Source organism: Ambystoma mexicanum, chromosome 2p, assembly GCF_040938575.1.
Source record: "Ambystoma mexicanum isolate Mex_15411 chromosome 2p, UKY_AmexF1_1, whole genome shotgun sequence".
Classification (NCBI taxonomy): Eukaryota; Metazoa; Chordata; class Amphibia; order Caudata; family Ambystomatidae; genus Ambystoma; species Ambystoma mexicanum.
Window position 1 is genome coordinate 958,304,447 of NC_090923.1, and position 22,045 is coordinate 958,326,491.

General features: G+C 47.4%; 1 protein-coding gene across 1 annotated transcript in view; it reads right to left on the bottom strand.

Moving 5' to 3' along the window:
- ATG2A (autophagy related 2A) overlaps positions 1-22,045 on the bottom strand; it is a 2,105,371-nt gene that overhangs the window by 32,288 nt on the left and 2,051,038 nt on the right. The window contains exon 41 of the mRNA XM_069644746.1: positions 9,135-9,287. Within this exon, the coding sequence (XP_069500847.1) occupies positions 9,135-9,287 (153 nt within the window). The remainder of the gene's footprint in view (positions 1-9,134; positions 9,288-22,045) is intronic.

Consider the following 22,045-nt stretch of genomic DNA (forward strand, 5'->3'; position numbering starts at 1 on the left):
GTCCGTGGAGGAGTGGAACAAGTCACCAACCTCGAAGGGAAGGTCTGAGGATCCTGTCCTGAACGTCAGGATTGGATCTGGTTGCCTTGAGCCATGCCGTCCTTTTCATTTCAGTTGCCACACAGATAGCCCTGCTTGCAGTATCCACGTGTGCCACTGTGGACTCCATGATGCCCTGTGCCACGTGTTTCGCTTCTGCGAGTCCTGCCTTGAAAGAGGCTTGTTTGTCAGCCAGGATATTTGGTAGGAATTCTGCGTTTTCTCTCCACAGCCGTAGGTTAGCTGCTGCCAGGATGGCGTTGGCATTGGCTTACCTGAGGTGAAGTCCTGCGTTCGTATAGACCTTCTTCCCGTAGGCCTCGAGCATTTTCTCTTCCTTGACCAGCAAAGCTGAAGTTTTGGTGCTCGTGGTGGACGTCAGGGGCTTGGCATTCATAGATGCCGCCACAGTGACTGAAGACAGTGGCTGGGGGTGCACTGACAAGAGCAGAGTGTCTCCCTGCACCTGCCTGAACTTTACATCCAGCCTTTTATTTGTTGGCTGAGTGGAGTGGGGCTTGAGCCATCCCTTCTTCACAAGGGCTTCCACATCATTCTGTAAAGGAATGCCCGATCTTGATTCTGCTTTGATGGTGAGCACTTCTGCCAGTACCCCTGGGGCTGAGGAATGCCCAGGTAATCAGCTGACCCGGCAATCCTATCATGAAATGCCCTCACCAAGGAAAGCGTATCCTGCTCCTCCTCATCAGTGTCTTGTTGGTCACCTGTGTTAGAAGGGACCCTTGGGTCCGCAGGTGTTAGTTCTGCCGCTGAAGAAGGCCCAGGGGCTTGGGGTGTAGGCGACGCTACCAGAATTACCGGAGGCATGGGCAACAGTGGTGGAGGAGGTAAAGGTTGCGCATGCACCGGCTGGGGTGGCAGCATGTGAGGCAGTATCTCCTGGATTATGCCCTTGAAGATGCTCCCAATCTGGGGCGACCGCATGAGAGTTAAAGGTTTGTCAAAAACTTGCCTTTGCGGTTCAGCAAGTTGGCCGTCATCTGTCCTGGGCTCCATCTTGTCTGCGCATGCCGCCATTTTGTCCTTCGACACATGCCACTGTGGACGACGTAGGCCTGGGCTCTGCCTGCATGCATCAGCGTTGCCCCCACCCTGCACCCCAGGCGAGGGGCTGGTAGGGTGATTGACCCTCAGCCATGTGGCCGGTAGTGCTGTCTGCGCTGCGTGTAGGTGCCCAATCAGGCGTGTGCCCGTTAGCACAGCTATGCCCCTCAGGCTGTGACTCAGTACCAGAGCCAGTATGCCCCTCGGCGGTGTAGCCGGTAGGGCCCTTGGAACCCCCGGGCCATTAAGCCGGTAGCTACAAGAGCCTTGGTGTCCTTGCTGCTGGTACAAGGGTTTGACTGACCCCTTCCCCCAGCAGGCTTCCACGGGAAGGAGTCAACCCTGCGGGTGCTTTTGAGAAGAGTATGCTTACCTTCTTGGTCTTCCTGCATACATATTCCTCTCCAGCAAAGTCCTAGAGAACAACTCTCTCCAATGAGCCAACCTGTTTCTGAGGGATCGGGGTGTGAGAGCCTCGCACGCTGAGCAGCCTTCCCATCCGGCAGAGGCAAAGCGCATGTGGATCCGATGTGGGAAAGGAACGGTCGCATGATGGGCACCTTCTGTAGCCAGCCGCGGTCGACATGCGCAGGGGACGGACTAGGGCACTGGTGGACAGTGTTTGCAAATACCTGAAAATTAGATAACAAAAGATAAGGGAAAGCGCATTGAATTACAAGTCTTGAGGCCTCACCCAGAAAAGCAGTCTGTTCTTGTTGACGAGGAAAAGAGGACTGAGGTGTGGTGGCGGGGTTAGGGGAGTGCATGCTCCCAGGGCCGCGCCCATGCCTGCATATACATTTAAAGGGAAAGTGTTCTTTTTCTGGTGAAAAGGGTTCCGTTCCTGTCCCTAGCAAGGAACGCCCATACAGGATGGAGGAAAGGGGACGGAACGTAGGAGTAAGTGCTTGGAGCTTGTTCACTCTGCATGCAGAGGTGATCACCACAAGAAATACTATTTTCCAGAAAAAAAGCCTGATCGGGCAAGAATGCATTGGCTTGAACTGAGCTTCCATTAAAAATGTTAAGACCAAATTCAAGTCCCAAGCTGGCACCATAAAGGGGTTTGGGCAAAAGTTTTACAAGCCCTTTTAAGAATTGAAGTACTTTGGGCATAAAGAAGTAAAAGTCTAGATCAGGCATTTGCTTAAAGATGGAAAGCACTGCTAAATATACTTTGACTGAGCCACCTGTACCCCTTGCTGAGCTAGCTGCAACAGGAAGGAAAATACTGCTGTGGTATCGCATGAAAAAGGTCCAAACCCTTGGTCCTGCACCAGCTGCAAAATGTCTTCCAGCAACAGCAGTTGCTGGGCTTCTGGCCGAAAGCAACAACTTAATGACTTCTTCAGGAAGATTCCAGGCCCAATACCTCCCTCATCCTCTCAGTAACCAGGTGTGGTGATCGAGAGTGCCGACGTTCGGGTGGAGGACTTGCCCCCCCACCCCTTCATCTCCTGCGAGCAAGTCCACCTTCTTTCGAGGACTTCTTGGAGGACAGATGGTCAACTCTAGAAGGTATTTGTGCTATGTCCGACCCATCCGATGCTGATCAGCATCATGGTTGTTCCAAACCTTTTCAACCGCCTGATGACATGGATTATGACAGGAATTGGCAGGAATGCGTATAGAAGTAGAAAGTTCCAGTCTACTACAAATTTGCCCAGAGTGCTCTTCTCGTAGGACATTCCCGGAGGAAAATTGCTTGCACTTCCTGTTGGAACTGGATGCAAACAGGTCTACTTAAGAGTTCCCCAGAGGTTGAAATTCTCTGCAAGGGCTTTCCGACAGTTCCCATTCATAAGCATGCAAGCACTCCATGATCAGGGTATCTGTGCCGTCATGTTCCCCTTTCCCGTCAAGTGCATCTCCCTTCAAAGTGGTAACAAACGTACGCCCATTCTATTGTTGAGTTGCTGCATGGCAGCTGTGCTGTCCGGCATGACCAGGACAGTATTGAAGGAAAAAAAGCCATTAGCGACAATCTGATAGCCCTCAGCTCCAAGAGGTTTGTGTGAAGTTTCATTTCTGCTGGGGTTCACAGTCTGCTCACCATCAGCTTGTTCTGGTGCGCACCCAAGCCCTATAACAATGCACCCATAATTACAGTTGCTTCAGGCCACGGTTCCCAAAAGGGTTCTCCTGCCATCAAGTTCTCTATGCGGGTCCACTACAAGAGATCCTGTGATACCTTGATCAGGACTTGTAGAAGGCCCATTATGTTGTCCAAGAACTGTGACCACTGAGATCTGAGAGCACACTGAAGTGATCTCATCCTGGTCTCTGATACCAGGAGAATACAGGATGCCATGAGGCCCAGCATCCATAGAAAGTCCAGGGCAGGCAATGTGAGGGTATTTTGGAGTTTGGTGACCCATCTGCAGGATGTGTAAAGCCCTGTCTCTGGGTTGAAAAGCCTTTCTCAATGAAGAGTCCAGGACCACCATGATGAACTGGAGTGCTTGAGATGGTGTCATATGGAACTTCTCGAAGTTGAGGGAGAAGACCAGCTTGTGCAGGAAGTGGCATGCATGGTTTAGATGTTCGCAGACTTGCCTCAGAGAGTAGACCCTGATCAGCCAATTCTCCAGGTTAGGGAAGACGCAAATATTGCCACATCATCTTAGACTGGCTGCCACCCCTGACAACAACTTGATGAAGAACCCTGGGGAGTAGGTGAGTCTGAATCGCAAGAACCGAAACTGATATTGGGAACTGCTGATAACGAACCTCAGATACGTCTTTTGTTTGGGATTTACCAGCACATGAAAGTAAGTGTAATAAAGGTTGAAAGACGTCAACCAATCCCATAGTTCTAGAGCCTGTAGGATCTACAAAAATGTTACCATCTTGAATTGGCCTTTCCTGTGGAGCTTTTTAACAACTCAGGTGCAAGATGGGTCACAGTCCACAATCCTCCTTCGTTACTGAGAAGTAGTGGGAGTACCACTACGGGTTCCTTTACACTTAGGGCAATGATTCTATTGCACTTTTCTCCAGCAGTGAAACAATCTCCTACTGGAGCAGCAGATAGGGAATTTGGGAGGAAGGGATGAGGGTGAAAAGAATGGGGGATGTCTGATGCAAAGAGGTCAGTACCCTTGTGTGACTATCCATCGTAACCAACCATCCTTAGTAATGCTGTATCATTCTGTGCAATGCTGCATAAAGCTTCCCCCCAGTGGAATGCGAGATGTTCAGAGAGGTTTTGCTGCAGTTGTTGTACTTTATGGGACAGTGGCAGAAGAGGCTTGTGCAGCTTTACTCCCTCTATCCCATTGTCTTCCTGGTGCTTGCCCTCTGCCTTTTTGGCTGAAGAAGCCATAGTAATGAAAGGTTTGAGTCTTCCAAGTTTGAAGTGAATAGTCAGCGGTTTGCTGTTGAACTGTGGCTCTCAAGAAACTGCCTTAGAAGCTTACAACTTTACTAGGCTATCATCGGCCTTTCGTCCAAAAAGATTCAGTCTGTTAAAGGGCATGCCTACAATCATGTTTGGACATCTGGTCCGAAACCAGATTTTCTGAGCCATGAGAATGTTCTAAAAACTGCGTTTATCGCCATTGCTCTACCGAGACAATCAGAAGCATTTAGGTCAGACTCAACTGCTTTGTACAATGCATCCTTCCCATCTGCAATAATATTTAGGAAGCCTTCCCTCCTCTCCCCTTGTGGAATATGTTAATGTTAAAGGACATTTGTACCGCACACTATCACCACAGGAGTGGCCCCCTGGCGCTCTGGAGGATCTGAAAGGGAAAGTGGGTGGGGTGAGTTAGTGCGACTGAGCAGGAAAAGTGCAAGAGAGCAGTGATGTGCTGTTGGCAGTTTCAGTTCGGTTAGCACCGTTCGCTGAGCTTAGGTGCGCTTTACGGTTGGTAACCGTTGTGTTCTTTTGTGCAAAGCTATGTGTGATTTGTTTTGTTGTTGCAGTGTAGTGAAGCTTGTGCGGTTTGTTGTGCTTTAGGGGTGTGGTTGTGTTTGGTTAGAGTTTAAGAGGTGTATGCAGAAGGGTGAGAATGTTAGTGGGTTGGTTAGTGGTCTCACTATCTAGATGTGGTACATGCTAATTTCCAAATTCTATCTAGATGTGGCGCGTGAATATCTCCACATTTCAATCTAGATGCAGCAATGGCTAATGTTTACAATCCTGTCTAGATGCTACGCAAGCCAATATTCGCAACTATATCTAAATGTGGCACTGGCTAACATTCACAATCCTGTCTAGAAGCGACAAGCCAACATTTTCAATCCTGTCTAGATGTGACGCTTTCTTATATTTACAATTCTATCTAAATGTGGCACTGGCTAACATTCACAATTCTGTCTAGAAGCAACCCAAGCCAACATTTACAATCCTATCTAGATGTGACGCAAGCTCATATTCACAATTCTATCTAAATGTGGCACTGGTAATATTTACAATCCTGTTTGGATGTGATGCAAGCTAATATTCACAATTATATCTAAATGTGGCACTGGCTAATATTTACAATCCTGTCTAGAAGCGATGCAATCCAACATTTACAATCCTGTCAAGATGTGACAAGCTAATATTCACAATTCTATCTAAATGTGGCACTGGCAATATTCACAATCCTGTGTAGATGTGACGCAAGCTAATATTCACAATCCGGTCTAGTTTTATGCAAACAATCCTTGCTTTTGCATAATTTAAGTAACTTTGTGTCTCACCCTAAGTTAATAGGGGAATCCAGATGTGGACCCCTTGCTCACTATTCTTAGAGAGGCACAGCTCCAGCCTACTGATGAGGTCCAATCAGACCAAAACACGTGTCTGGGGTTGCTGTTGCTTCTCTTTTTCAGAGGAGAATTGCCTAGCATTTCGGTGCTGGACTGCTCCAGGCCAGTACAAAGACTGATATGTTTTGGATATTTCTCCTATGTGAAAGATAGTGAGCTAAAGAATCTGGGTAAGGCTCTCTTAACCAGGACTAATGTCCGGCAGAGAGACTCCCAGGACCCCCCTTGTTTTTTGCTAGTGGGAAATTTACTTTAACACAAAACCTATGCGGGATAAACGAGGAATCCAACTCCTGTCTCTAAACGTTAGGGGCTTAAATACCCTGGTGAAAAGACATAATGTAGAAAAATTCCTAGGGAAGGGAAAACCAGAAATTAGAACACTACAAGAGACCCACATATGCAAACGGGACAATTATAAAATAAGGATTAAAGGGTACACACAAGTGATACAATCTAAGAGCAAAGGGAAAATGGGAGGGGTCTTAATAGCTTTTAAGGGATTGCCAGGGATGCAAATAATAGCAAAAGAAACAGACAAAAATGGGAGATATGTTTTAGTTCACATCCATCTGGGGGGCTCAAGGTACACCACAACCACAATATATGCCCCAAACAAGTCAGGATGGATTTTTGTGGTAGGTGTTGAACAAACTTGAGAAATTCGCAATAAGACACATTATAACAGGGGATTTTAATATAGCATGGGACCCGCTCTTGGATAGAAGTACAACAGTACACGGTAGATTTCAGGAAAAAAAAATCAGAAAGGGTCAAGAGGGTTTACGTTCTACTCCCATGTTCACAGATCATTTTCCCGGATCGATTACATATGGGTATTAGCCACGTTACTGGGGAAGGTAAGCAAAATGGATCTAGGCCCCATTAGTTTATCCAATCATGCTCCCATAATGATAGATATACAGTAGGAATACGACCGGTTTGAGATGTGGAGTTGGAAATTCCCAAATCACTTGTAAGCCGATCCAGTCATAGGCAATGAGATAAGGGGTCAAATGGTGCAGTTCCTTGAAACAAACAGGACTCTGGGAATGTCCGAACAGACGGTCTGGGACGCTTTCAAAGCTACAATGAGCGGTGAGTTAATTACGACGCAGGCTCTTGGGGATAAACAACTAGCCGCAACACAATGCCAGATAGAATCGCAACTTAAAGGGGTAATGAGTAGAATGGAAACAGATGGAGGAGTGTCCTTGAGGAGGGAATATAGGCATATGAGGGGGCAACTATAATTGCTACAGACAACACAAGCAGAGCAATCTCTACTATTCTTAAAACAACAGTATTATATCAAGGCAAATAAAGCCGATCGAATGTTAACTCGACAAGGGAGGAAAAAGGAGGAGGCAAGAGCCAACATTCTTATTCAAATTGGACAGGGTGCATGTAGCTCATTATCCGAAGATATAACACAGGTTTTCATGGAGTATTACTCTGCATTATACACTACCGATTCCCGAGATGAAGAAACACAGTAGGAATATCTAAGGTAGTGCCAATTAAATAAAATTGACATAGGGTAAGAGAGATGACTTGGAAAGGGATATTACTCCGGAGGAGGTAAGAACAGCAATTAGATCACTATTCCTGGCAAAGATGCTTTTCCACAGCTTCCAGAAGACTTGACACAGTTCAAAAGAATTACAATCTCCAAAAGTTAAGTGGAACACACATCCTGGTCAACAGCGCTTTTTCTTCTGTTCAAATGATGATATAGGTACAGCTTCAATATTTGGTGATATAACCACAGCTTCAGTAGGCAACTTCTCAAGAGAGACATTTGTCAGGATGAATATAGCCACAGCTTCAGTATTTTATAACTTTCCAAGAGGTATATTTGTCAGGATGACCTCACAGTGCTACTACTACTTCCACTTCACCAACTTCACCCCTACTAGAGTTCACCACGAGGACATTCCTCCCTGCCCCACAGCATTCCGCCCTGCTTCTGTCATTGAATGTCTGCACCCACTAACAATCAGACACACCACCACTGCTTCAGTAGCATTAAGACTCAAGACAGACCTTGACAAGACTCAGTTCTTGGTACTTCAACGCCTTCATATAGGCAAGGCACTCTTCGTCTGAACAACTCTCGTCAAAAGGGGCAGCCGCTTTGCCTCTCTTATCTGTCTGCCACAGTAGCAACCCAAGTTTGCCTTTGGAACCCACTTCGCTTTCACAGTCTTTGACAATATAGGTTGTCAACTTCAACAATATTTATGAGCAGTAAGTTCCCCTTCCCTAACTTTGTCTGCCAACTGTTAGCTTTTGGGAATCACCCAAAAGCCTTGGTGCCACTCTCTTGGCTTCAAGTAATGCTTGCACATTGATATCTTAAGCAAGATTGAACAAACTGGGGGCTTGTGGTGACATTTAATCCCCCTTCCTGCTCCATGGAGAGTCCTAGTGTGAACTGGGTTAGGTAAGTATTCTCTGGTGTTTTATTGGCTGTTTTTGACTTAAATGCAGTGGGGAATTCTGGGAGAGGTAGTGGTCTCTCCTAACCTTCCCCCTTATGACCTGGGTGTGCACAGAGATTGCTATTAGGTGAGGCATGCAACTATCCCCTATGATGAGGCAGTACTTCTGAGGTGACCCAGTGGGTTTGAGGGTAACCCTGCTAGGCACCCCCAAAATCCCTGCAGGGGATCTCGTCACACCACACACATAGTGACTCCATGCCGCCCAGCCATTAGTCCAGACTAGTGCTGTTTCACTTACTTTATTGAAGGGGATGGCAAAATGTTTGCAGTTATGGAACATTTGCTTGCTGAAATGACAATGGGAGCTGTCTATATCTTCTAAAGATCAGGAAGAAGTATGCAACAAGACCATATTTCAGCAATTTATTTCTCGAAAAATCAGAAGACTAAGCAATGAGCAGACGCGAATGTACAAAGTTTGTCAGAGGTGTAGCTTATCCTACCTATACAAGGAAGTGTAGTGAAAATAGGCATGGTGTTGGGGTATGTGGATGGATTTAACATGGCCTTCACATCCATGCAGAAAATAAATGTTACATTTACAATACATGGTATTTATCAGACTGAATATTTACTCCATCTTACTACTGAGTAATGGGGTTTCACTTACTTTATGGGAGGGGATAGAAACATGTTTGCAGTTATGGAACACTTACCTGCTGCAGTAACACTGGCTGTTTGTTATCCATCTAGAACGTCAAATAAAAGGAAATAGGTCGATGACAAGGGGCCCCTTAAATTGAGGGCAGACAATATACTCACCTCTCGCACAGTGTCATATGCCTTTGCCACTCCCTCCCGAAGATCTGCTGGCTGCTTGCTTCGTTTCAGCTTGCGGGCATATTTTTTATCCATCAGAACTCTGGTCACTGGTGGAGTTGGGGACAGGATGTCGTAAACTGTCTCTGCAGTCGCCTAGGTGCAGAAAGGGAGAATTACATTGTTACAGTTAGTGTGCTTTGAAAATTGCAGCTGTTTACCGCAGGCCCTAGTGCAAATGAAGAGGTCAGGAAAATATTTGGTTGCCAGAAGTCCAGCTCAAAATACAACAAATGATAATTATGTACCATGCATGGATTCTTTCTGAATACAATCCAACATTAATTATGCACAATTGATGCAGAGTTTTTTTTAGTTTTTAACCTAATTTTTTTGTGTTAAATCACACAGTAAGCAACCAATAAAGCAATTGAGATCAGGCAATATTACACAGAAGACAGATGCTTACATTACAAGAAATTGGGTCTATAGGTTTAAGATTACAAGCCCATTTGAAGTGGGATTACGCAATTCTTAGATGTTACAGAATTCATAAATCCACATGAGTCAAAAGAGGATTATAAACACATTCAGTTTCCAAATATAACATTCTCATTCAATCAGTAATGCCTACAGCATTATCAGCATCATCTTCTATGGACTCATTTTTTAAAATAAGTAAATGGGTATTTCCATATATGATTTAGTCGAAAAATCAAAAGAATCAGTGAATAATAAGTATCCGCTGTGAGGAATCAAAGGGCGTCCTCACTTCTTTCACCAATATACACCCCTCCCAGGTAGCCTGGGAAAGGTTGTCGCTTTCGGATTCGAACCATGGGGTGGACATGCAAGGGAGGATCACCTGGGTGGAGGAGACTTGGGGAGTGGGGATGGCACACCCTTGGGTGAGACATTGTATCCCCCCATTACCCTTTTACAAGGAATCAAATGTTTCCCAGTCTTTTATAGGGTATTACCAATCTCTTCCCTATGATCCCAGACAACACTCTCCTAAAATACACCAACCTGGTACGGGGAGGAGGAAGAGACAACACAGTATCATACATCCTTCCTTTATTAAATCAGAAATACACAAACACCACTCGGGTACTGGGACGAGGAAGAGGGATGCTGTGACCCAGACTGTTATGCAGTAGAGGAACATTGCCTGCACCTGGGGCCAAGAGGGCAGTATAAATGGCACGCTCAGGTGAGGCAAATTAGATCGCCTGTGAAACGGCTGCAGGTGAAGCCGTAGGTGAAGGTAGGGAGACACGTGTCCAAAGAGCCAAGGAGCCAAAGAGCCAAGGAGCTGCAGAGTTTCTGCAGCGGAAGCATGTTGTGGTGGGAGCATTCAGAAGGTCTCCGGTGGCAGGGCTGGCCTGCCTACCTCCTGGAGTCAGGGAGACTTTCTCTCCGTGGCGGAGACCCTGGAAGAGGGGCGTGCTGAGCCGGGAGCAGCGACAGAAACAGAGATCGGTCCGACGTGGAGAACAGCACACAGAGACAGCGTACCCGGTGATTCAAAGGAATTACTTATTGAGTGACTCTTGGATGCTGTGGTGCGAACTGCTTGGTTTATGCAGGTTGGATCGCTCGTGAGTGAGTGAGTGAGGGACCATGTAAGCAGTCAGAATGCTGGTCCAGCTTAAAATACAGATGATAGATAAGAAACAAGTTAGTTACCATTTACCATTGTTCTCCAGCATGGGTCTGGCATGGATTCACATGCTCATGAATATTCCCCATCGTCAGGCTGATAATCCTCGGTAAAAGAAACAACAGTTTCACTTAAAGGATTTTCTGTCCTCTAATCCAATCACTGCACTCTGAGTCATACTGCCCACAGCCAATGACTGCCCTCTCCCTATGCCCCTCACTCTGGCAGCCATCTTCAGAATTGGTAAGCACATACAGTGGCAGTATGACTAAGAAGATCTGCGGAGGGGTAGGAGAGAGGGTGTGAATGTGAATCCTTGCTGGAGAACAATAGTTACAGGTAAGTGACTTGTTACTTCTCCAGCATGGGGTCTGGCATGGATTCACATGCTCATGAATAAAGAATACATACCAGTATCACATTACACAACCACAGGAGGTGGAAAGGCTCAACAGAAGCAATCTACTCTTACCTCTGGAACAGACTTACCTCAAGCGAACAGGTTGTGTATCACTGCTTGGCTGACTCTGGGCTCCTCTCTGGAATCCCTGTCGACGTAGTAGAACCATGTGAAGGTGTGCATAGACTTCCACATAGCAGCCCTGCAGATGTCCAGCAGGGGCACACCAGACAGGAACGCCATCGCCGCAGCAATCGCTCTGGTAGAATGGGCTCTCGGACAGCCGGGCACCGGTCGGTTGGTCAACCAAAGACAGTGTGTGATACAGCCAGAAAGCCACTTGGAGATGGAAGCCTTGGACAAGGCCTTCCCCCTGGTTCACAGGACCAAAGTTCACAAACAGTTGAGACGTCTTCGAAAACTCTTTGTGCGTGCCACGTAGCACTTCAGGGCACAAGCAACATCCAGCGAGTGCAAGGCCCTTTCAGCCGTTGAAAAAGGCTTCAGAAAAAACACAGGTAACACCAAAGGTTAGTTGAGGTGGAATTCCGATGGAACCTTCGGCATGAAGGAGGGTTGTGTCCGCAGCACCACCCTCGATTTGTGGAAAGTCAGATATGCTGTTTGTAGGATATGGCCTGGATCCCACCCACCCTCCTGGCAAAGGTGATGGCCACAAGGAAAGCCGTTTTCCATGAGAGGAACTTGAGGGGGGGCTGATGCATAGGCTCGAATGGGGCCTCCCATGAGCCTCGTCAACACCACGTTGAGTTCCCACGCCGGGGCAGGAGCTTTAACCAGCAGGAAAGATTGAAACAGTCCTTTGAGGAACTCCTTGACAAGACAACGGGACCAAAGAGAAGATCTTCCAGGAGATCTGGTGCACTGGGAGATAGCCTCCAGATGCACCTTGATAGAGGAGCGCCCCCAGCCTAATCTTGGCCAAGGACAACAAGTATGGAAGGATCTGCGGGACTGTGACCCTCAGAGGGGTGATGTTCTGCGACCGGCATCACGTAGCGAAACACATACACTTGTGACCATAGCATTTAAGAGTTGACGGCGCTCTGGCCTTGGCAAGCACCTCAGCAGTCCGCCAGCAACTTGTATCCTCCAAACTCTAAGGCTGCAGGTTCCAAGCCCTCGGGTTCAGCGATTCTGGGTCGTGGTGCAGGATTACGCCTCCTCCGGTGAGCAGATCTGCGACCACTGGAGGCGACGCCACCAGGCTGTGAAGGTCCGGGTACCAAATCTGCCTCAGTGACGAGCATCATCCTGCATCGGCACTGTGAGTTGACTGATGACTTTCAGCAGGAGAGGCAACGGGGGAAATGCGTACAGAAACAGGCCTTCCTATGGCTTGTGGAACCTGCTGGCGAATTTCTGGCATTTGGAGTTTTCCGATGTTGCAAACAGATCGATCTGGGGCCTGCCCCACTTGATGAAGATACGGTCCACCTGGTCCTGCCGAAGTTCCCATTCATGGCAGGAGTGCAACTCCCTGCTGAGGGAGTCGGCAATGGTGTTGTTGACTCCTGCCAGGTGAAAGGGGATGAGGAACATCTCTTCTCCGGCCCAGTGCCACAAGTTCTGCGCTTCATTGGAGAACACTGGGTATCGGGTGCCCCCCCTGCTTCCTGATGTAGATGTTGTCCGTGAAGATCTCACCACCTTCAGGGATGGAAGGGAAGACTTGAGTGCCCAGAACACTGCTTGCAGCTCCAGGATACTGATGTGGAGATCCTTCTCCTCCGGCAGCCACAGGCCTCTGGCATGAAGACGTCCGGTGTGGGCTCCCGAGCCCTCCAGGAAAGCGTCTGTGGTGATTGTCTCCTGGTATGGAGGGTTTTGAAACCCTATGCCCCGGACAATGTTGGAGTGTATGCCCCACCATCTCACCGCCCAACGGAACTCCTCGTTGAGCGGGATCTTGTCCGCGAAGCTTCCAGACAATTGTATCCATCGAGCATCCAGGAACTCTTGAAGAGGCTGCATCCGCAACCTGTTTAGCCGTAAAAAGTAGATGAACGACATCATGCCGAGCAATGACTTGATGGTCTGCACTGTGGCAGTCTTCAGTGACAAAAGCTGTTGTACCTTCCCCAGAATGGCCGCTATGCTCTCCTCCGAAGGCGACGCTAGCCAGGAGACCATGTTGAGCTTGGCTCCTAGGAACAGTGTGTTCTGCGATGGTGTCAAGCAGGACTTTGGATAATTGACGGAGAACCCCAGATCCATCAGCAGCCGGACAGTCGTCTCCATTGTTCAATGGCTACATCTCTTGAATTGGCCTGGAAGTCGTTTAGGTACGGTTACACGTGTATGTAGATGCAGATGAGCCGCCACTGGTACCAGGCACTTTGTGAACACCCTGGGCGTCGACTTTAGGCTGAAAGGGAAGGCATTGAATTGGTAGTGTTCCCCCTGCACTACGAAGCGTAGGACCTTTAGTTGTTTCTGGTGGATGGGGACATGGAAGTAGGCGTTCCCCTGATCCATCGACGTCAAGAAGTCTCCTTCCTCCAGTTGGTCGAGCACGTGCTGCAACGTGAGCATCCTGAATTTTTAGGACTTGCGGTACTTGTTGAGACGCTGCAGGTCTAGAATGGGCCTCTACCCCCCCGGTCTTCTTTTTGTCTAAGAAGTATCTGGAGTAGACTCAGGAGCCCCTGAGTCGTCTTGGGACTAGCTCTATCGCCCCCTTTCTTAGCATGACCCGTACCTCCTGCAGGAGCTGAGGGATGTGCTGCTCCTGTCGGGTCACCAGAGGGATCTGCTGACACTTTTGCTGAAACTCCAGAGTATGTCCATGGGTGAGAGCGTCCAGCACCCATCTGCCAGTGGAGATCTTTTCCCACTCACTGAATAATCCTGTCAGCTGGCCTCCCACCAGGTTGCATGGGTGGGAGCCTGATGACCTGGCTGGTTCAGTCCTGCTTCAGCGCCTGCGTTCCGCCTTCGGGTTGACGATGGGGCTGACCACTTTCACCGAAGACCTTGGAACGACCTCTGTAGGGCTCCTGGGTCGTGGACCGGGAGGGCAGATGGTACGATGAGGAGCCTCCACCAAAACCTTTTGTCGATCTTCCTGACTTTCCTCCAGAGGAGCGAAAGGAAGAGTGGTGCTGTTGGAGAGTACCCAGGGCATGAGCCATCTCTGTATCTGCCTTGATGGCCTGCAAGGACTCATTGACAGCCTTCCCGAAGAGGTTATCCCTGTCGAAGGGCATGTGTCCAGTAACCTCGTCTGGACCTACTGGTGGAAATTTGTGGCCTTCAGCCAGCCTTGACGACGGAGGCAGAAACTGTTCCCCCATCTGTCAGAAAATGGTGTCTGCGATGTCCAGGGCCACTGTGATGGCATGGTCCGAAGCCACCTCCCCCTCCTGGAGGAGTGCGATCGCCTCCACCCACTTGTTGTCAGACAGGAACTCCAGAATTGGGGCCAGTTTCTATCACAGTTCCCTGTCGTACCTGGCCAGGATTGCCAAAGAGTTGGCCACCTTGATGGTCGATGCCGCGGAGTAGAGGACCTTTCTCCCCATAGCGTCTAACTTCTTCCCCTATCCGGGTGGACTGAGGCCAATGACGAGGGGTTAGACTATCTCTTCCTCGCAGCTGCCGACACCACTGAGTCCGGCGACGATTGCGACCGTAGGCATTTGGTAGTGGACCCGGGCACCCAGTACTTTTTTTCTCTAGCCCATTCCGCTTGGCTGGAGTGGGATTCTTTAACAGGGCCAGGCCTTCCTCCCACACGTCGTCCAGAAGGGGCACCGCCATAATGGTCCTCCTCTTAGCCTTGCGCCTCTGGTATAGGAAGCCTTCCTTTTTGGTCTCCTCGGTTGTCAGCTGGAAGAGCTTGGAAGCCTTGTTGACCATGGTGGGGATGCCCTCAGCTGCGGCGATCTGTCTGCTGTGACAATGTCATGGTTATCCTTCGTTGCCGTGTCTGTCTCCTTCCCCGTGTCCGGATTTCTTGGGGGGATGGCGGAGAACGGGCTGGGGGGTGGTGGGGGTTACCTGGCATGGGTGTGGTGGTTGATGAGGGGGCGATGGATGGCGCTTCCTCTTTTTCATCTGAGGCTGATCCGGGGCCACAGGGGCTGGGGCCTGCGGCATCCTTTCCTGGATTTCTGATGCCAATGTGTGTAGGGTTGAAAGAATGTCCACAGACACATCCCTCGGCTGAGCAAAAGCGGTCGGCAAACTAGGCCCTGCGCCGGCATTGCCGTAATTTCCTCTGCCGTCGTCCTCGTGGATCGTGTGCACAGGCTCCTGGTCCTCCTCGTCTGAGGGCGAGATATCCATGTCTTGTGGCTGGCCCAGGACCTCATCGCCAACCCGCCCCTTGTTTTGCACCCCGAGGGGTCGGAACTGGGCTCAGCGACGGCATCCTCTTTTCTGGTGTCTTCACCAATGGCCCGGCCGAGGCCTCCCGCCTCAGGGGTAGGGAAACCCTGTGTGCATCTGGAGCTACACTCACAGGGTCAGCCCCTTTGGCCTTCGAGAGAGCAGCCGGCATCCTCTCAATCGTCGACGATTTGTCCTGCGCCGCCTGGGCCTCCTTGGGCAGATTGGCTGCCTTTTCTTCAACCCTAGGTTTCTCAGCTTTCTCCCGCAGCTTAGCCAGGTTGGCCGATTTCCCTTTTGAAAAGAAGCTTTATCGATGGCTGGAGATGGAGGCAGATGTAAGGTTGATCGTGCCCTGCCGATCATGGCACCCGCATGTGCGGCGACCCAGATGGAAACAGACTTGCAGTGCTTGGCCTTGTCTTGGGCCCCCACGGAGGGAGCGCCTTCAAAGGACTTAGTAGCCTGCTCCTCGGACCAGCCGGTCCTAGGTGAGGCATGACCCTGCTTCAGGCACGGGGCAGAGGCTTTGGCACTTAGCGATGTCGCCAGTCTACTTTGATGATCCTTCATCGTTCTCTTGGAGAACCCGATGCAGATCTTGCAATCCCCTTCTTTGTGGTCTGTGTGAAAAACAGTAGTGGCATTGAAGGCGTTTGTCCTCCACAAACACGGTCCGCAGTCCACATCTGGAGCAGAGCTTGAAGAGGGAACTTCCCTCCTTCTCCTCCGTCATGGCCAGAGGTGCGGAGGAGGCCCGATGGCCTTTTGGAAACTTGGATGAAAACTCGACTATCCTTGCCCTTGAGGGGTGCTGAGATACACCGACAATGGATCTCTGCTTGTCGGCTAATGAAGAGAAGAGCTCTGTTTTGACAAAAATAAGGCTTTTCTCTAAAAAAGAGTGAAAACCATAGAATAGCTCACAGAGCAAAAATCTAAACATGGCTGCCAGACGAGGGTCTTAGGGAGAGGGCAGTCATTGGCTGGGGGCAGTATGACCCAGAGTGCAGTCATTGGTGTAGAGGAGAATACAGTTGGTAAGTGAAAGTGAAACTGTTTTTTTCTTTTACCAAGGATTCCCGGCTTGACGACGGGGAATATTCACAAGCATGTGAATCCATGCCAGACCCCATGCGGGAGAAAAACGATAATTTGAAGTCGGAAAGAGATGAATGAGAATTTTTGTGAATACTGAGTAAAATGAAACTGACAAGGCCAAGGAAGGGCCAAAAAACAGTGAACTTTGAAAACATGAATAAGCCTATGAACAGGGTACAAATTCCTAGCAGGAGAGTAAACTGGGAATTTGAGGATGCTTTACTAATTTTGAATACCAAACCGAAAGAAAGCAAGTGTGACTGAATACTAATTGAATTGAAACCAGTTGGTGACATTCCCTGATGAAAAGAAACAGTATACTGTTTAAGTAGAAAAAGAACAAGCTTTGGCAAGTGCCATACGAATAAAAGGAACTGTGTTTTTTTAAAAGAATAGGTTGTGGCAAATGCTTTGAGAAAATGTGATAACCTTACAAGTGAATGGGGGCAAAACAAGTATTGAGAATGCTGCAAGAGGATAAGGCCAATTCCACTGTGAAGCTGAAACAGTGGCAGTGAGAAGCAGCAGCAAATGCTGTGTTGGTTGCATGACCTGTAATGGGTGGTCCGACAACTGCGCCTACACCGAGTACACCCATCCAAAGGAAAAGCCACTTAACACATCTATTAGTTTGTGATTGAAAGTGAAGGAAAGCTTGTGTATTCTGAAATGAACTTTGTGATATTAGTGAAATTGGTGAACGACACGGAAGCCTGAAAAGCTGGGAAGGATCCTAAGGAATTGTGTTGGTTTTGAACATCAAGAAACTTGAAAGCTTGGGGAAGGGAACCCCTCCTTTTGATAAAGCCTCGGGAAGGGATAACCCCTTTCCAAGTAAGAGGTGGAAGAAGCTCTGAACTTGTGGTTGAACACTTTTCATTTTGACACCGACATCCCTACGCTTTATGTATAAGTAGCTGTGAGGGAAATTACAGGTTTTAGAGACAGACAGAAATTTACTTTGGACTTCCTGACGCAGACTATCCTCAGATTCAGTTAAGTAAGGAAATCCCACCTTTGCATAGGCCAAGTTAGGCCTTTTTCAAACCCTTTTTTTAATTTGAATATAGGTTTGTAGCCCAGCCTGTACTCAGTTGTCTGTCTGCTTTCTGATGCCTTCACAAATGGTGTGAGGTGTGGGATGTGGCTCAACCGATACAAGTTGGGTACCCTTAAAGTTTGAGAAGTTAAGATTCAAAGCGCCAGACCCCTCAGTAGCCACAGAAAGCTCTATTGGTTTTGATATCTGCAGTAGTAAGGAAAATGACATTCCCCCAGATGAAAGAAGATTAATACCCACTGATTTGGTCTCAATTTCACTCCCACTCCCCAACACCTATATCAGATTGGCTCCCAAGTCTGTGTTAGCATGGACATTTGGGATTGATGTGCTAGCTGGGGTTATAGACCCATACTTGGGGTGAAATTTAAAGGTGTTACGACAAAACCATGGGAAAGATCCCTTTCAGATCCATCAAGGGGACAACATTGCACAAGGGGTGCTCGACAGGGAAACGTTTCCTAGGGTAAAGGCAGAGGCCAGTAAAGAAGTAACAGAACGAGGTGCCCAGGGCTGTGGGGAAGCTGACGAAACACCTGATACCTCACAAAAACCTGAGCCCCGAAGGGTCATGGAAGAAGAACCAGAAACTCTTCCTGACCTAGCCTTTGCCCAAATGAATGACCCACTGTTAGCTGAAGCTTTCCTACAAATCACCCCAGAGCAAGAGGAGTGTGATAAAGGAGGACCTTTTTTCTTTTTGAATCATGGGTTGATGTACAGGGGAGACACCGCTCCACAGGGCCTGGATAGAACACAATAGGTTATACCTAAAAGCCATAAGCAGGTTGTCCTGGAGATAGCCCACTCCCATCTGACGGGCGGTCACTTCAGGCAGACCAAAACCCAGGCCAAAATCCTTTAACAAGTTCTATTGGCCCAGGATTCATGCAGATATTAAGACCTTTGGGCAATCTGCTAAAAGACCAGTGCCCATATGCCACATCCAGTACCCTTCAACCACTCCCAATAACTGAAGTTCCATTTTCCACAATTGACATGGATATTGTAGGTCGCTTCGAAACACCGAAGTTAGGGACAAGAAAGCGCTAGGAGGAGAAAAACAACAGAGCAACTGAACTGCAGCAGAAGGAATTCAACCCTGTTAATACTTGTTGAATTTTGGGATTTAACCCAGTTACTACTTGCATTTGATATATTTGACTGGGAACTGGAGTGCGCGCCTCGCCTTCCTCTTTTTTCACATAATGTTATGGGAGTCCCGGGCTCCAGAGGCAGCAGCACCGGGGTTACTGTGCCCCACTTTAGAGAGCCATATTGATGGTTTTCTCCCCTCCCCCAATTTTGGGAAAGATTTGTGCTCTTGGAGGGGTGTTGGTTCCTGGTCACCTGAATTGTAAAAATGTGATCACTACAGCTACCAGAATCCTTTGAAACTGAACGAGCAACTAATTAGTAACACCTGTAAAGAAATACAGCCTCCTTGATGATTGTTTGTGACAAGAAAACACTAGGAGGAGAAGAACAACAGAGGAACTGAACTGTAGCAGAAGGGATTCAACCCTGTTAATACTTGTTGAATTTTGGGATTTAACCCAGTTACTACTTGCATTTCATATATTTGACTGGTAACTGGAGTGCGCGCCTCGCCTTCCTCTTGTCACATACAGTTATGGAATACGTATATTCTGGTCATAGTAGACTATATCACTCGATATCTAGAAGTCTTTCCCCTTTGAGCCAATACCACCCGACAGATCCTGAAACACCTACTCCCCTTCTTTTCGAGAGTAGTTTCCCAAAGAAATCTTAACAGATCAGGGATCTACATTTATGAGCAAACTCATGGGGCAAGTGAATCAACTATTACATATTACCACTCTTGGAACTTCAGTATACCATCCACAAACAGACGGCCTTGTAGAAAGGTTTAATAAAACACCAAAGAAAATATTACAGAATATTATTATATATAATATTTATTTGCTGTTAGAAAGACCCCCCAGGCTTCTACAGGATTCTCCCCGTTTGAATTACTTTATGGACAGGAACCCTGAGACATCCTGGATATGTTAAGAGAAACCTGGGAGGAAAGAGAGGAAGCCCCAATAACACTTCCCCAAACTGCACACCGTCTTAAAGAACATACGACTGTGGAAAGATCTAAGGCACAAGAACAGCAGAAAACTTCATACAATCGAAAGGTCACCTTATGATGTTTCTCGGTAGGACAGAAAGTATTAGTATTGTTGCCAACTTCTGAAAATAAATTAACATCTAAATGGCACAGGCCGTATGAGATGCCAGAACAGACCGGACCATGTTACTACAAAATTGACCAACCTCACTGCTGATTAAAAACTCAGGTATACCATATAAATCTCCTGAACGATTGAAAAGAAAACCTTAAAGAGTCAACTACCACCATTTTGTCATGTCTATTACCTGATGACACTGATAAAAAAAGGTACGTATACCTCCTGAAATTAATAATAACCAGAAACAAGATCTCTATGACCTACTGCTCCAGTTACTGATGTGTTTAAAGAGGAGCCAGGGAGAGTGAAAGGATTTTACCATCATATCCGCACCCCTGAGGGCAAAGCGGTACACCCAACTACCTGAGGCAAGGAAAGCGAACATCATCCAGGAAGTTAAGCAAGGGCTTGAAGCTAATATTATTGAACCATCTACCAGTCGCTGGTCTTCCCCTGTCGTATTAATAGCCAAACCCGATGGGAGCTGGAAATTTTGTTTTGACTTCAGAAAAGTCAATGCAATATCGCCCTTTGATGCTTACCAAGTGCCTCGTATCGTTGACCTTATTGATCGCCGTGGTAATGGTGTCTATCTCTCTATCATCGACCTTACAAAAGGCTATTGGCAGCTTCCAATGTTTGACCTGACCTGGATAAAGAATAAACTGCCTTTGAGACCCCCATAGGCCTGTTCCACTTCAAAGTCCTCATTTGGGCTACATGGGGGGGAGCCCGCAACAGTCCAACTGTTGATGGACAAAATCTTACAACCTTACTCTGACTTCTCTGGGGCATACATAGATGACATTGTGATTCACAGTAAAGCCTTAGTGGATCATGTCTATCACCTCTACACAATCATGCAGGTCTTAAGATCAGCGGGGTTAACAGCCAATCTGAAGAATATGTTTGCTTTCCGATGCCTTCACACCACCTTCATGTTACAATACACAAGGTCCTTAAACCATTTGTCCTTTTATGCCACAGATCAGCTTCCCCAACTCATTGCTATTCTACACCTCACTATTACAGAAGCCATGGTCAAAAATCTTAGTTTCACCATGGACTTTTCTATACATTTCCAACAACTATATTTGCGTTGAAAATACTTCTTCATTAATAGTTTCAGCCACTGTATTGCCAACTTCTTGCCAAAATAATCGTATCTGTAAAAATGCCCATGCCAAATGCATGAAGTCTGCATCACAAGCACATCGAAAACATTTATCCCTCACATCAGAAAAAAACATGTGTGGTCAATGCGGAGTGTGATATACAGGTACATTCTTATATATCTACAGCAATTTAGGGACCAACACCATTTTAATTAGCGAGATCAGACACACCAAATATATAGGAAATTGAATCAAACCCTCAGACATTTTTTCCAAGTCTATAGCACACACTAATGACTTAATGGCCAAGAAAAAATCAAGTGTAGATGGGAGGAAACCCTGCCTCATACTATTAGGTTTACCTTAATGGAGCTGATTTTATACCATTGATCAACACTAGTGCCACAGGATTACTATGCAGTGTTCAGATCATGACTAGATACTGCATGTCCAGTTTACAGCATTACAAAACTAAAGAGAAAATTCTACCCTGTGGAATCGAAAGCCTTTTCAGCTTCGAGTATGGCTATCACTGCCGGGGACTCAGGATCCATATTATGCATCAGGGTGAATAGTGTTTTAGCCTGGCGAGGCATAAACCCTGCTCAATCCGGTGGGACCAGGGAAGGCAAATGACACAGAAGTTGTTCAGCAAGAATCGCTGCAAGAATGGTATTGGTGTTCATTAGAGACAGAAGCCTATTGGAGGAACAGTTTTCAGGATCTTTACCAGGTTAAGCAACACAGTATTCAGAGCAGTCCCAGTAGACTTTGGTAATTCACAAATGAGGTCACAGACATAGCTTTAAGGAGGAGAGCTTTTTCATCAATGTACTGTATACAATTCAGAGGTGAAACCATCGGATTCCAGTGCTTTATCGTTGGACAACTTTTTAACCAGAGATTTTAATTCCTCCAATGTTATAGGAGAATTCATAAGAATACCCAATTCCAGCCACCCTAATGTTATCTCACCAAAGTACCCAGTGATTGCCTGACTCCT